This window comes from Spea bombifrons, chromosome 2, assembly GCF_027358695.1.
Source record: "Spea bombifrons isolate aSpeBom1 chromosome 2, aSpeBom1.2.pri, whole genome shotgun sequence".
Lineage (NCBI taxonomy): Eukaryota > Metazoa > Chordata > Amphibia > Anura > Pelobatidae > Spea > Spea bombifrons.
Window position 1 is genome coordinate 88850843 of NC_071088.1, and position 14922 is coordinate 88865764.

General features: G+C 38.1%; 1 protein-coding gene across 2 annotated transcripts in view; it reads left to right on the top strand.

Annotated features, from left to right (window-relative positions):
- Positions 1 to 14922, top strand: part of ST6GAL2 (ST6 beta-galactoside alpha-2,6-sialyltransferase 2) — a 57187-nt gene that overhangs the window by 18074 nt on the left and 24191 nt on the right. For both annotated transcript variants that reach the window (XM_053455089.1, XM_053455088.1), the window contains exon 3: positions 13821 to 14781. In XM_053455089.1, coding sequence (XP_053311064.1) covers positions 13872 to 14781 — 910 coding nt within the window. In that variant the 5' untranslated portion in view covers positions 13821 to 13871. The remainder of the gene's footprint in view (positions 1 to 13820; positions 14782 to 14922) is intronic.

Genomic DNA, 14922 nt, shown 5'->3' on the forward strand with positions numbered 1-14922 from the left:
GGACCTGTTTAGGATTCACTTATATACTGTTGCATGCTTTAACTAGATAGGTTCAGTTGGTTGTATATGTGAAGTTATCTTTTTGTGGAAAGTCTTCCTGGAGCAGAGGAAGCTGTTCTAGCTTCAAAAGGTGGGACCAACTTCATAGTCATGTCTAGGTATTTCAAATATGATCAAAGTCCCTGTTGGTGTAATGGTCAGGTGTCCCAATACTTTTGTCCATGTACTGTATTTCACTATTCATCTCCAATGATGACATACAAGCCCTTCTTCCAACAGCAAACAATATATAAATAAATACATTTCTAAAAAAAAACAGAATAGAAAAAGGAATAATTCCCACCCATTTTGCGGTAGAGTGGGGTGTAATTAAATAGCTTCAACAGGATAAGGGGACTCCACTATACCCCCTCAAAACCTCATCCTCTGCTCAATCACAATTAGGAGAGAGAGAAAGGATGGTGAGATGAAGAGAACAAGGAAAGCTAAAAATAAAGAGGAGAGACAGGACAAATAAAAAGGAAGTGGAGATGAGATAATGAGAAGGGGAGAGATAAAGGGAAATGGGGGTGCTAGAGAGAAAAGGGACCTAAAGAGAAAAAAAAGAGATGAAGAAGTTAATGGGTAGCTCTTGTGGATACAATCTGAGCAAATACCATGGCTGTGTGTAATATGGGTGATGGGGCAAGTTCTTATTTGTGCAAGGCCTATGTATGCATTCTGGGTGGTGGGAAAGTCCTGTGGGTGCAACCTAGGTGAAAGGGATGGCGTTTGGAGTGTTAGATCTGTGAAGCATGCCTACAATTTAGTATTTACTTTACCCTTACCTTCAATGCTGAGTTTGCATGTGTTTTTTTAGTTGATCTATACCTGCAACATTGGGTTTGTGCATTATTCAGTTGTTCTGTACCTGCATTGTTGTGTTTCCATGTGTTATTTTTTTAATCTATAGGTGCAAATACAGGGCTTGTATGTCTTATTCAGTTGGTCTATACCTGCAATGCTGTGTTTCCACGTGTTGCTTATTTGATCTATACCTGAACTACATGGAGGGGAGAGATTTGTAGCACAGTGAAAGTCAGTTTAAAAGTTTTACAAGTGTTAAAAGTGAATTAATAGTCTGATCAGTAACATTAACCCTTAGCTTGACTGGCCACTCTAGTTCTAGTTCTTAGTAAATAGATCCAAAAGCGTATTGGGTGGAAGCTGGAAACAAAGAGAACTGCTGTTAAAAATGTTTAACTTTGTATCTACTTGCATTTGTTGATATAAAAACCATGAGTAGAATATCTGTAGGTATCTAAATGTTTTACAACTACCCAGACACAAAAATTGCTGCATTCGGCAGATTTCCCACAGAAAGCTGCAACTTTCCAGAATGCTGCTGTGAAAGCAACTACATTTTTAGCAGTACAGATTTCTAATAAATCCATGTTAAGACATGAAGGAGAAAGCAGACGTGGTAGAGGTTATTGAAAGTTAAAATAATTTAAACATGCATGGGAAAAGTACAAGGCTATGCTGAATATAAGACAAGGCTGAGGACCTTATAAAGTTTGTGGTTTTATAGCCGGAAAAAGTGAGCCCGTTATAGAAGGGCCAATATGTTCTTAGATGCCATCAAATTCTATTTCTAAAGCTCTATCTGGTATCTGCAAAAGTATAGACCAAGCAGATTAAAGGGTCTTAATGCCTTCTATGAGTTGACATACTGGCATTATATATATATATATATATATATATATATGCTGGCATTTTAAGCAATTTAATCTTTTTGCCTTTATGTGCTTTCAAAGCTGAATAGAAATAAGTTCCATCCTACATATGCCTCCATTACATAGATAGACAGTGTAATTAGCTATATACAGTACATCAGATGTCAAAGAAACTCCAAACACAACAGGAGCAAAATAATGTTGGCAAGAATATTTATTTCACACATTTTTAAACTGTATGTCAACTGGAAAAACTTGAAATCTGAAAAAACCTTACTGTAACTTATAAATTAAATAAATACGTTTAACTTAATCACATTTACTGAACAGATATGGTACAATATAACTCTTAAGATGGTCAACAAATACCAGTTGGCAAATATAAAATTACACTGTACTGTTTTTTACGAAGCCTGCTTTCAACCTTGCTTTATTATGCTGAGGGGGACTCACCTATATTTGTGTATAGTAGACAGAGCAGAGACCCGTTCTTATCCTTCACAAGACATTTCTGTCACCTGTTCCGTTGCACGGCTGCACTCTATGCAGTGCCATGATATGACATCATATTAGGGGGTGCCCTGCAGCGGATTTGTCATACAAATCTTTTAAATTGTGGGTGTGGGTTGCTTGGGTGCCTAGGCTTAAATATGCCACTCTATATGGTGTTTTAGTGGAGTGGGAAATGGTTTATTTTAATAAAATAATATATATTTTTTTAAAGTATATTTACCATGCAGATGTATTATCGGTGTTTTTCTGATGCACACATCAAGGCTGTTGCACAATTTCAGTGTAGTTAATTACAGTCGGGCAGATGGACAAAGTCAGTTGAGAGCTGAGTCATGCTCAGTGACACAGAACAGGAATGCAATAAAAGCAGCAATTTAGTTTTCAGATCATTCCAGTCAATGAAGAAAATAACTCCAACAGGATATATGTGCTTGATGTTCCAATATCTGCAAAAAGTAGTCACTAGACACAGATAAAACAATTATAGCAATTTCTAAAGACGCTATCAATCCATAGAAGTTTGAGAAATTTTTCCCTGGTGTAATTAATGTGCAGATATGTTCCTTTTGTTGTTCTAGAAAATACTTTAATGGAATATATCTGTATATCAGTCATAAAGCAAACACTATAGTTATTTCCATGCTTATCAGGATTTTATACATAGAGATAAAATCATATAATTTCTATTTTATTTTATTGATTTATTTTATTTTTTTCAATTCTAGCAAAAATTAGATCCTAAAACAAAAAAACATGCCATTTTAGTTGAGGAGCTCAACAGGTCTTTTCAGTCCAGTGCACTCAATTAAATACCTGGCAATTATTTGAACTAAAAAAGATAAAGAAAAAAAAATAGTTAAAAAAATAAATAAAAATATAGTAAAATGTAAATATTATTATCCAATGATGCCAAAATCAGGGGAACCATCAATAAAATGTAAAATATAGTGCTGTATCTTTACAAAAACACTGGCATGGAAAGAGTTACAATACTATCATTTGAAATACCTATGGGGTGTATATTTTCGAAACATGTATGGTTTGATGGGGTAAATTGAATAGGCCAGGTACAAAGATGTCCCAGATAGGACATTGGCACGGAGTGACCTGATTTAAAAAAAATTTGCACCTCCGAAATGTGGCCTTTTAACCCCAAACAACCCGACCAACCTATGCATGGGGGTTTTTTACTGTACTTAGAAGGTGTTGCTAAATACATATTAGGGCATTGTTTAGTTGTGGCATATGCCGAAGACAGTAAATTCATACCTGAATTATAATGTGTGTAAAAACAATATATATATATATATATATATACACTTATTCTACTACCAGTGGCTGGTAGTCGAATAAGTGTATGGAAAGAGTTAAAATACCCTGAGCTGTCCCAAATTGGACATGGGGCAGAATGACCAGTGAATTAGCTGATATGATCAAAATGGTATCTAAAAAAGACATTTTTGTCCTGAAAAAAACAATATATAATTTGTGTGGGTTCAGTAAATGTGAAAGAAGAAAATTACAGCTAAACACAAGCACTGTAAAAATGTTGAAACAGCCATTGTCCATACGGTGTTAAATCTATATTTAATAGCAAAACAAATATTAACAGTACATTTAGTAACAGAATACTTGATACTAGGCCTATAGACACATAATTGTGTCATATAGCCTTATGCCAATAAATTACAGCAGGAAGCCTTTGGAAACATGTTTGAACAATGCATATATGCCGTATGGTTAGTAGTTAGACCCTAGCTCAAAATCCCTTTGCAGAACCCTGGCCCATGTGTAAAACACAAATGTAGTAAAGGAGAGGCAAAGTAAGTATGTTCACTGCCCATACCTTTCCACTCCTTGGCACTGGCCTAAGATAGGTCAGGGAGTAGACAGTAATAATGTGTAAAATAGTCAGCATGTATTATGGATAAAATTCAGCATAAGCAAACTATAGACACTTGTAATCTACTTATAAAATGGGCTATATTGCTTTTTTGTTTCTAAACTGTGTCAAAGGCATTGTTATTTTGAACTAAGAAAAGGCGCTGTAATATTGTCATATCCATCAAGAAAATTGTGCTATTTTCCAGCAGTCTGAAGCCATTTTGGTTTGCACTCGCTATTTCCTCTTATACACTTTACTAACATTTGTTTCCAGAAATAGCAACTGCACAATAACATTATGGAAGCCACAATTCAGCAGATAACCAGCAGTGTACTTACACTTATTGCATTGTACCATCTGTCACACTGTGAGAGACTTTGTATATACATTTGTGAAGAGATGCACATTTTTTTATGAAGGATGAACATATACTAGAACTATAGTTTCCTTTTCACTCAATTACTGAAAATATACCGTATTGGCTCGGATATAGGCCGCCCCCGTATATAGGCCGCACCCTAAAAGTTTGGTGCTTTTTTAAAGAAAAAGTTTTTTTTCTTTAAAAAAGCACCAAAAAAAACATGCTGCCACTGTCCTCCCCCCCGAGATATGCTGCCACTGTCCTCCCTCCCCGAGATATGCTGCCACTGTCCTCCCTCCCCGCGATACGCTGCCACTGTCCTCCCTCCCCGCGATACGCTGCCGCTGTCCTCCCTCCCCGCGATACGCTGCCGCTGTCCTCCCTCCCCGCGATACGCTGCCGCTGTCCTCCCTCCCCGCGATTCGCTGCCGCTGTCCTCCCTCCCCGCGATCCGCTGCCCTCCCTCCCTCCCCGAGATCCGCTGCCCTCCCTCCCTCCCCGAGATCCGCTGCCCTCCCTCCCCGAGATCCGCTGCCCTCCCTCCCTCCCCGAGATCCGCTGCCGCTGTCCTCCTCTGCCCCCCCTCCTCGACTTACCGGAGCAGACTCCCGGGTGTCTTCAGGGCCGGCGAGGGACATCTACGCAATACGCGTATGCAACTTCCGGTACCGTTACCGGAAGTTGCATTTGCGTATTGCGTAAATGTCTCCCGCCGGCCCCGCAAGACACCCGGGAGTCTGCTCCGGTAAGTCGGGGGTGGGCAGAGGTAAAACGCTTAGATAACCTCCCGTGCCGGCACCCCCCCCCCGTGGGAAGTGCTGGCAGGGGAGGCTGTCTGAGCGTATCGGGGAGAAGGATGCAGGTCCCCTGCACCGCTGCGGGGGATCTGTATCTTAACCCCGCTGCCTGCCCGGCGCCCGGGACTGCATGTCCCGGGCGTCGGGCGCTAGACCCCGAATATAGGCCGCACCCCCACTTTAAAAACTTAAAGTGGGGGAAAAAAGTGCGGCCTATATTCGAGCCAATACGGTATATGACTGATTACTAACCTCGAAATGATTGTTTTTAAAACATTCCATTGCACTTTATAGAGCGCCAGCAATTTTGTAGCGCTAATACAATGGGGGGGTGTAACAGTGAAATAACATTAACACACACATTCTGTATGGTATGTAAGAAGAAGAGAGCATCAATTGTGTGAGCTTGCAATAAAATGTATATTATTTCACAACAAAAAAGAATAATATATATTCTTCATTGTTCATGCTCAAATTCTTATTTACCAGCTATATTTTAAGCTCCCATTTCAACATCCCCATGAGTTTTAACTACCTACAGTATCTCACAAAAGTGAGTACACTCCTCACATTTTTGTAAATATTTTGTTATAACTTTTCATGTGACAACACTGAAAAAATGACACTCTGCTACAATGCAAAGTATTGTACCAAAACAAAATATTTGGGACTGCTTATCTTAAGGGTTAACAAGGCATAAAAAGATGGCATAAAAAGATGGCATAAATGTTATCTGGAATCCTGGCCAGAGCTCACCATAAAGTTAGCGGAGCATTAAGAGGGACCAAGCAGAGCATCTACAATGGATGTCAGATGTCTTGTCGTGGGTGCCATAAAATCATACAGGGGACCAGGTACTGGAGTATAGGGGACACAGCACCTAACATCTTTAGAGTTATGGTTTGAGGAATATGGTTAAGTTTCCACAGTAGAATCATGACATAAAGATTTTCTGTGTGCTTACTTTCAGAATTATAGGAAACATGGCAGGAGAGGGTTAAACAGGGCCTAGGAACAATGGGCGACTATATGACAGGTAGGTAAGGGGTGCTTTGTAATAGCATGGGGAACGTGATCATCTCAGTGTTATTAATGTACAGTGTACCATAGCATGGGAATATGATGTATTAACATATCTGGCAAGAGTGTGCTGCCAGGGTTTACGACCCACCTCATTAGGAGTGTCGTGAAGTTCCTGGGCTACACACTCCGCTGCCATGTGACATCAAATGGGTGGTCTCCCAGAGACAAAAGGAAGGGGAATTCCTAAAAGAATGGGAACCTGAGAATACAAATTAGAATTTCCTTTATTGATCATCTTTTGACAAAGGACTATAACTGGGAGATTCCCAAAGGTTATTTTACTTTTGTTTTTCTGGGGGGGGTTTTATCCCTATTCTTGTAAGTTCTCTGTAACCGTTATTCTTGTATTAAAGCACTGTGACTATAGTTCTCACATTAAATCTAAATCAACTTTTGTGATTAAATTTTGAATTCTTAGCTTTTTGGGATATCCGTTATCATGTTACAGTTTTACTGATTCAAAACTTTTACTTTTTTGAGCAAATTAGTTTTTTATAGTGTTCTAGCTATTCACCAAAGCCTTTTTAGGTATTTTTAAATAGAACTTGCTCGTGACACCGAACAAAGTTGTGGGGTAAACAGAGCTACAAGTAAGCCTGAGGGCTGTTTTTTATCATTAACCCTTTCACGCCCACATTCTCCCTTACCATCAAAGGGGGAGTACTTGCAGTCAGATGGTGGTTCCTTCTGTTGTGTTTGGGGCTTCTATAACATAGCAATCGAGAGCAATCAAGTCTGGAACACATATAGAAAGCACTGTAAAAGTTACATCTTGACCAGATTAACAGAAGCCTGAAAATGTATATCTGCGAATGTTTAGTCCTGCAAATCTTGATAAAGAATGTTAAAAAGTGTGACAAATTTGTTTTGGTGTAGTTCATAAAGGTCTCTAAATAACCAGACCCATATGTAGTTTCCTTTGGTGTCTCACCAGCTAAATGTGAAGGCTTGTCATAGCCCTGCCACTTTATTTCACATGGTTAATTTCGCAGTTGGATAATCTCCCACAGCATGTTTTAGAGAAAAAAAATATGATAGTACGCTTATATAATGTAGCATAAACGACACAAGTTTATGGAATTTAACTTGTACATACAAAACTGGGGATAAAGTCAGAAAGGTATGATAAAGCTTGAATGTTTCTACAAATTAGAATAAAGGTGGTGGTGGGGTACGTGAATCACGTTCCTTTTGCTCCCTCAACATTCTTAAAAGGTACTTCTTAGTGTCATGGTTTTTAGGGCTACATGACAAGGTTGTATATAATATGCAATCTATGATGGGTTTGCATATGTGGATGATTCTTGAACTTAAACTATATATAACTATTAAACAGTCTTTCATGAAGCCAAGTACTGCTGATTGAAATATAAATAAGTAGATGCCTTGTTTCATATAAGTGAGTGTTTTTTAACATTTAAATGTGTTTCTATTGCTTAGTATGATTAAGTATATAGTTTAAAAAAACAGCTGGAATTCCACATGTTGACTACTCTTGTTATATGCCTTCTTGGAGTACAGTTTTTGTTAACCTTGACTTTAAAGATATATATTCCGTCACAAATGCAGACATTTTGTATGCAGTCATTTAACCTAAAGACGCAGATTTATGTGGGCATAAAAAAAAGAAAACTATATGTACAGTATATCTCAATGTTTTTCCTGTGGCTTGGCAGGCATCTGCTTACAGTCAATAGCTCCACTGGGAAACATTGAACAGTGTAATTTATTGAAACTACCTGAAGGCAATGACAGCATAACCTTACACTTAAGGTACAGCAACTTGCAGCCAAAAATTAATTCATTTGTATGAATGGTTTGAGGGTGTAAATTATAAAAAATACCATATTTATTTAAGAAATGAATACACAATATATTCATACAACGTTCCATATGTCCATATTATATATGTAAATGAAATTAGGAGTAGAGCAAATACTACATAATGAAATATACATATATAACTATATATCTCTTTATACACACAAACACTGCAAGGGTTAGCTGAAACATTGACCACCACTTTTTGAATGTCTCTGTAATAGACACATTAACAGTTTATTTAATCATTTAACAAAATACATTTAACAAAATGCAAAGTGAATGTACAGAAGAAAAAATCTAAATCAAATCCATGTTTGGTGTGACCCCTCCCCCCCCTTTGAGTTCAAGTCAACATACATTCTTTGAGGTTCACTTGCACAAAGTCAGGGATTTTTCAGGCATATAGTTAGGTTTATGATTAAACAATTATACCAAACAGACGTTAACTATCATTAATTTAATATGTGGGTTGAAACACAATAATTAACTGAAACGGAAACAGCTTTGTAGGAGGAATAAATCTGGAACAGCTAAACTCACTAACAAGACAGTTACATGTCAAAAGTCATACAGCATGGCAAGACTGAGTACAACAACAAGACACAAGGTACTGCATCAGCAAGGGTTTCCCTAGGAACACATTTTAACACAGGGGGTTTCAAGAGATCTGTTCCAGCTCAATTGAAGAATCGCAAAGAAACAGGCAATGTTGAGAACTGTAGATGCAGTGGTTGGCAAGATGTCCACTCTCTTTCTCAAACTCTCTAAATGTTTCCCTACCTTCTCTGCTGACCACTTCCGCTTCTGCTGACCACTTCCGCTTTTGCATCTTCTATCTTCTCTCTTCAATCTTCAATGTGTAATCTAGTATTTTATTTCTTTGTCCTCCTCTCCACGGACATAACCTGGCAAACCAAAATGGTGGCGTGTTACGGTGAGGTCTTCCCCGAACTTCCAAGTCTGTTGGAGCTATATAAATAAAATAAAAATATAATATACCATATGTTTTATAAAAGTTGATTATGGTGCACATTTTGAATAATGGCCTTGTCTATATAATTTCCTTTGGTGTCAAGACCACTTTTAAACTTCACACCAGAATTTTTTTATATAACCTCTTTGTACCTTGATGTACCCTATTTTGTGAAATAATGAGGTCTCATAATAGTTTTATAATGGTCCAAGTAAACCTTGCCTTGAAAAATAAGTACATTTTGAAGATTAAGGGTTAAGTAGGAAAACAAAAAATGCAGATTATAAAAGAAGATCAGAAGTGTTTATGTTTAATGTCATATGTACTTACATTTGAAAGTGTTTCAGCATATCAGTTGCTGTACAAATCTAGGCTGGATTTAGTGATGTGACTCACGGATTTTGACTTTGTTGATATAGTGATAGTTGTGTTTATGTCAGTTTAACTTAACAACTTGTTCTTGACTCTTTTACAAATCATTTTCTGTGACATACTTCATCCACAGTTTGCGATGACAAGCCCTACTCAGCTTTGAATAACATTATGTCTGGAAATCTTAAAATGGTCAATAATGATTTATAAGATTTCAGCAGAGCAAACAAAAATATACTGGATAAATAAAGAATATTGCAATATATTTGAAATCCACAAGAAGCATAATATTCATTCATTTTAGATGAAATATAAGACTTTGTATTCGCCAAAGAAGTTAAATTAAAATTAACGAGCACAGGCTGATCAGTGCATTAATCTTTGTCCATAAAAAATGGAGTAGATTTTAGGGTATTTTTACCATGGTTAACAAACTTTATTCCGACAGCAAACTAATTTTCTTGAGCCACTCACCATAATCTATGGGTTTGAGCATACCCATACTTTTTACTTTTGGGACAAGATTTTGGTACAGGGGACATCCCACCCCATATTAATAGAACTTAATTTTTATCCTCCACACACACAGCCCAGGGGATGCCCCCATTTTGCCTACCTTACCCACCATCAAACCTGGTGTAGGTGTAGGATTAGAGCAGCCATTGCCTCACCCACTTTTTTTGTGAATGCTTGTTTCTAATAGCAAAGTGATAGGGGTATACTACATTTCACCATTGTTGTGTTATGTCGTATGGTTTCCTTTTATGATAAGTATTATTAGTGACCCTTAAGTACAATTAATCTTAGGTCACCCTAGTTCACCATCACATATATGTACAAATTAAAGTATATGTGGTTACACAGGGTGCTTTTGGTCCATGGTATATACAGATTTATGCAGACTCTAATATAATAATTAGTGTTACCTTGCGTGGGTGATTTTCTTTTGGTTGATTAGTTTCAGACATTTTGTTGGAACTTGTGTTGATGAAGTATTATTTTGTGTTCCTTCTGGCATTGACATGCAGCAATTAAGCATGTATGAATATTACATAAAAGGATGTTGAAATGATAACAAGTATCAAATGGTATTATTTTAACTATACTTTTTCAGTAAAATATAGGATGTGAAACATAATTGTGTATTTTATTAACATGTAGCCACAATATCTGGCAGACACAACAGAGAAAAATGTGTTTTAAACTGAGCTATCTGATGATAGCTTGGGGGAAAATGAAAGCATAATGGTATGGGTGGTATGAGAGAAGGTCAAGGAACACCACAGCTGTTCGCCTTGAGTTTAGCAGATGTAATATATTTTCATCATTAGATTTTATGGAGTGGGAATTGTTCAAGTAAATGCAGCACGATCAGCAGGTGGCCCAGGGTTATACAAAGGCTAGACGAGAAGATGAGAAACAGGATGTAATATAGCATGTGTACATTATATCATACAAAACAAAGAAAGAATTCAGAACATACCCAGCGAATACCATTCAATAAACACGTATACAATGCATAAATATTGGGTATTGCGTTTCAATATGTGGCCACATTTTGCTTAGCCCGACACTATGTCAAAGTACCCCGATCTAATTTTTCATGGCTGTATTGCTTCCAACTAAGCTGACTAAGCGGGACCGCTTTTCATTTTAACCCAAAAGAAACTCTCAAGCAATGTAAAGCCTTCCCTGGACACCATTAATGAGGCACTTGTGTGAAAGGAGAAGCTTCTCTACCCTCAGGTTTGGTGAGAACCTGTAAATATTCATAGCAAAAAAAAAATAGAGAAGAGCACAACCTAAAATGCAAAAAAGGCATAGACACTTTTAAATTCCCGGGTTACTGCTAGAATAATAATGACCAATAAGTACACAAAACCAAGCAAGAATTCAGCACATTCCCAGCGAATACCATATTAGCATAAATATTAGGTATTCCATCTCCCTATAAAGCCAGAATCCCCATTATTTATGCCTTAGGTGTTTTTTTGAATGGTATTCGCTGGGTATGTGCTGATTTTTTCCTTTCTTTTATCTACTTATTGGTCATTATTATTCTAGCAGCATCCCAGGAATCTGAATGTGTATGCCTTTTATGCTTTTTAGTTTGTGCCATCCCCTATTTTTGTATAAATGTAATGTAAATGGAGCCAGTTGAGCTTAAGCATTGTTACTGTTACCTTATTAATATTGTAATGCCATGTTTCCTTTTATTGAGAACCAGCATTGCAAAGCATTCACCTGGCTTGATGTTAGCCGGCTAAATGTCAACTTCCACATAAAGTATAATAGCATCAATATATAACAGTATAATAGTATTATAACAACGCTGCATTCTTGTCCTCTGCTCTTTCTTCCAGCTTGTATTGCACTGTAAGCAAAGATAAATTGTAGATTTTTTGAAGCGAGTACATTTTTTTATGCTAAACAGGTTTACTTACAGCCGACAATGTTATTGCCCTTATTTATGCTACTGAACGTATTGTTTCATTAATATTTATGTTACTTATGTGTAAGTTTTAGTATTCATTTAATCCTTGTGTAACTTTTTAGACTAGACGATAAGGTTTGTTTGCTGAACAAATGTTTTTTTCATATTAAAACTATAGTAGAAACTGAAACTAGGCAAAAAACTGAAATACGCTGATGTTTTCCATGACAATTTTTACATATTGCTGACCAGTCCAGGTAAAATTGCTGCCCTGCATTATGAGAATGTGTAACTAACTAATTGGGTCCTTTCCATGAGCCTATACATCCCACATACTGTGTCCTGGAAAACATGGCAGATGTAGTCACCCTTGTTTCGCAGCACAGCAGGGCTGACTTAACAACATTGTAGGCCCTGGGTAAAGCAATGCACTGGGGCCCCTACCCCCACCACAAAAAAAACATGATGTGAGGGTTAATCAACAGAAGTATGTACGTGTGTGCACATGTAAGAGAGAGCAGGGGAGGGCTAACTGCTATCAGTCTGGTGGGCAGTGATATGATGTTGAACAGTGGATGCCCATGCACACATACACTGCCCACACACACACATATACCCTGCCCTTACACATGCCTGCCTATACACACACATGTAAACATACACTGCCCTTACACACACACATATGCACTGCTCATACACACACACACATATACACATACATGACCCTTACAAACGCCACTCCATACACATACACCTCACTTACAGATGCCTGCTTATACACAAACATATACGCATATACACTGCCCATACACACACATATACACATATTTACAAAAGCCTGCTAATAAACACACATATACACATACACGGCCCTTACAGACGCCTGCTTACAAACACACATATATGCTGTCCTTACACATAAATATTCACATACATTGCCCTTCCAAACACCTACCCATATACATACATATACACATATGCACTGCCCTTACACACCCATATACGCATGCACTGCTCTTACACACACATGCTTACAAACACACATATTCGCTGCCCTTACACGTGCCTGCCCATACACACACATATAAACGTACAATGCCCTTACACACATGCCCTACCCATATACACGTCTTCTATACCCCTTTCTCCCTATCTCTTACCTTTATTCTGTCCTCTTCTATCTTCCAGCACTTTGCATCAATTTACGATTAGAGTTCATCGAAGCCGAGGTTGTGAGTGACATACCTCGCACAGGCTTAGCGCTGGGTCGGTTAGAGGGAGATTGCGACCTCACCAACTGGCCTTGCTCAGTGGGCGCCTGCTACCCAGACCAGCGCTCATGGTGCCTGGGTGCACACCGCAAATAGGCAACATAAGCGGTGGTCTGGGTAGCGGGTGCCCCTGAGCAGGGCTGGTTGTGGAGATCGCAGCCTTGAAGACTGGCCCATGAGAGGTGCCCTCACCACCCGCACCTACGGGCTCCATGGTGAATCCCATATGTTAAGATGGCACTGCAACACAGTCACTTTGTTTAGGACTAATTTGCACTCTTCGGGCATGATCATGTTCATTTTATTTGTGAATTAACAAGTACATTTGGTCAATTAGGAGTTGAGTACACAGGCGTTTAGGATGCTTAAAAACATAACATGGTGATTATAGTTCATTTAGAGTAAAGGAATGCACATTAAAGGCCACCAACTTTCCACTTGATTTGAGTAATAGTATTTTGAATGGCTTGTACAGTGGTTTTCATATGGAAATACATTAATTTGTTCTGCATGCACATTACTATTAAATATGCATATGGCAATGGAGTATCTCAATTGTGTGTCTAACCATATTTTGTAACTTTCATTACAGTTACTTCAGCTTGAAAGGATACGTACCAGAAAACTCAGAGCAGACCAAGCCATGAAACCAAACTTGAAACAATGGAAACAACTTATGCTATGTGGTATCTGCGCTTGGGGTCTCCTCTTTTTCGTGATATTCATCTATTTTACAGACAGCAACTCGGTAGAACCGGTGCCAAGTTCCTTTTCTTACATAGACGCTAAAAAACTTTTACCAATTCAAGGTAAGCAGAGGGCCATAATGGGAGCACGCCAGGATCAATCACTATCATATGCTATTGACGACAGTGACCTCCTTAATGAAGATGTTGTAGATTCTTTTAAATTAGGCCCGGATAGTATTAAAAATATGGTTGATATGGAGCATTATTTTGAGAGTGAAGATGAGTTTATCATTTCAAGGAAACTAGAAACCCCAGTTAGAAGGTATCATGGAGATTCCAGCCAAGATAATTTACATGCCAGTATTCATTCAGCTGCTGGGAGGATGCCAGTAGGCAATGGTGGAAGATATCGCCAAGGTGCCCATGCACATCTCAGAAAAAGCAGAAGGAATGCACGAAAGAATCAACATATGTTTGATGAGTCAGACGACTGGAATGGATTTTCATCATCCATGTCCAAATCCTTTTTACAGAAACTTTGGAAGGGTAATGTGTCTTCAAAGATGCTAACTCCTCACCTGCAGAAAGCTAGGAGGGAATACCTTAGGGCGAATAAGCTCGGAGTTACTTTCACAGGCAAGCATAACTCAAGGAAATTGACTCCACAAGAACTCCTTTGTGAATTAAAGAAGAGAGCTCATGTGAGGACATTGGATGGCAAGGAGGCTCCCTTTTCAAATTTGGGATGGGAAAAGTATTTTCCACGAATACCACTGAGCAAATTATACCAACAAGGATTTTCATCTTGTGCTGTAGTTTCATCTGCTGGTGCAATACTTAACTCCTCCCTCGGAGTAGAAATTGGTAAGTTTGCATTTTATGTACATACCCCTTTTCCTTGCATGTCTTCATCTAGAAGTGTTTAGGATACTTAGCACTTTTGTGAATTCAAAGCAGGATTGTTTTTAGATTTTGCAGATATTGGCATAAGTGTATTTTATTTTA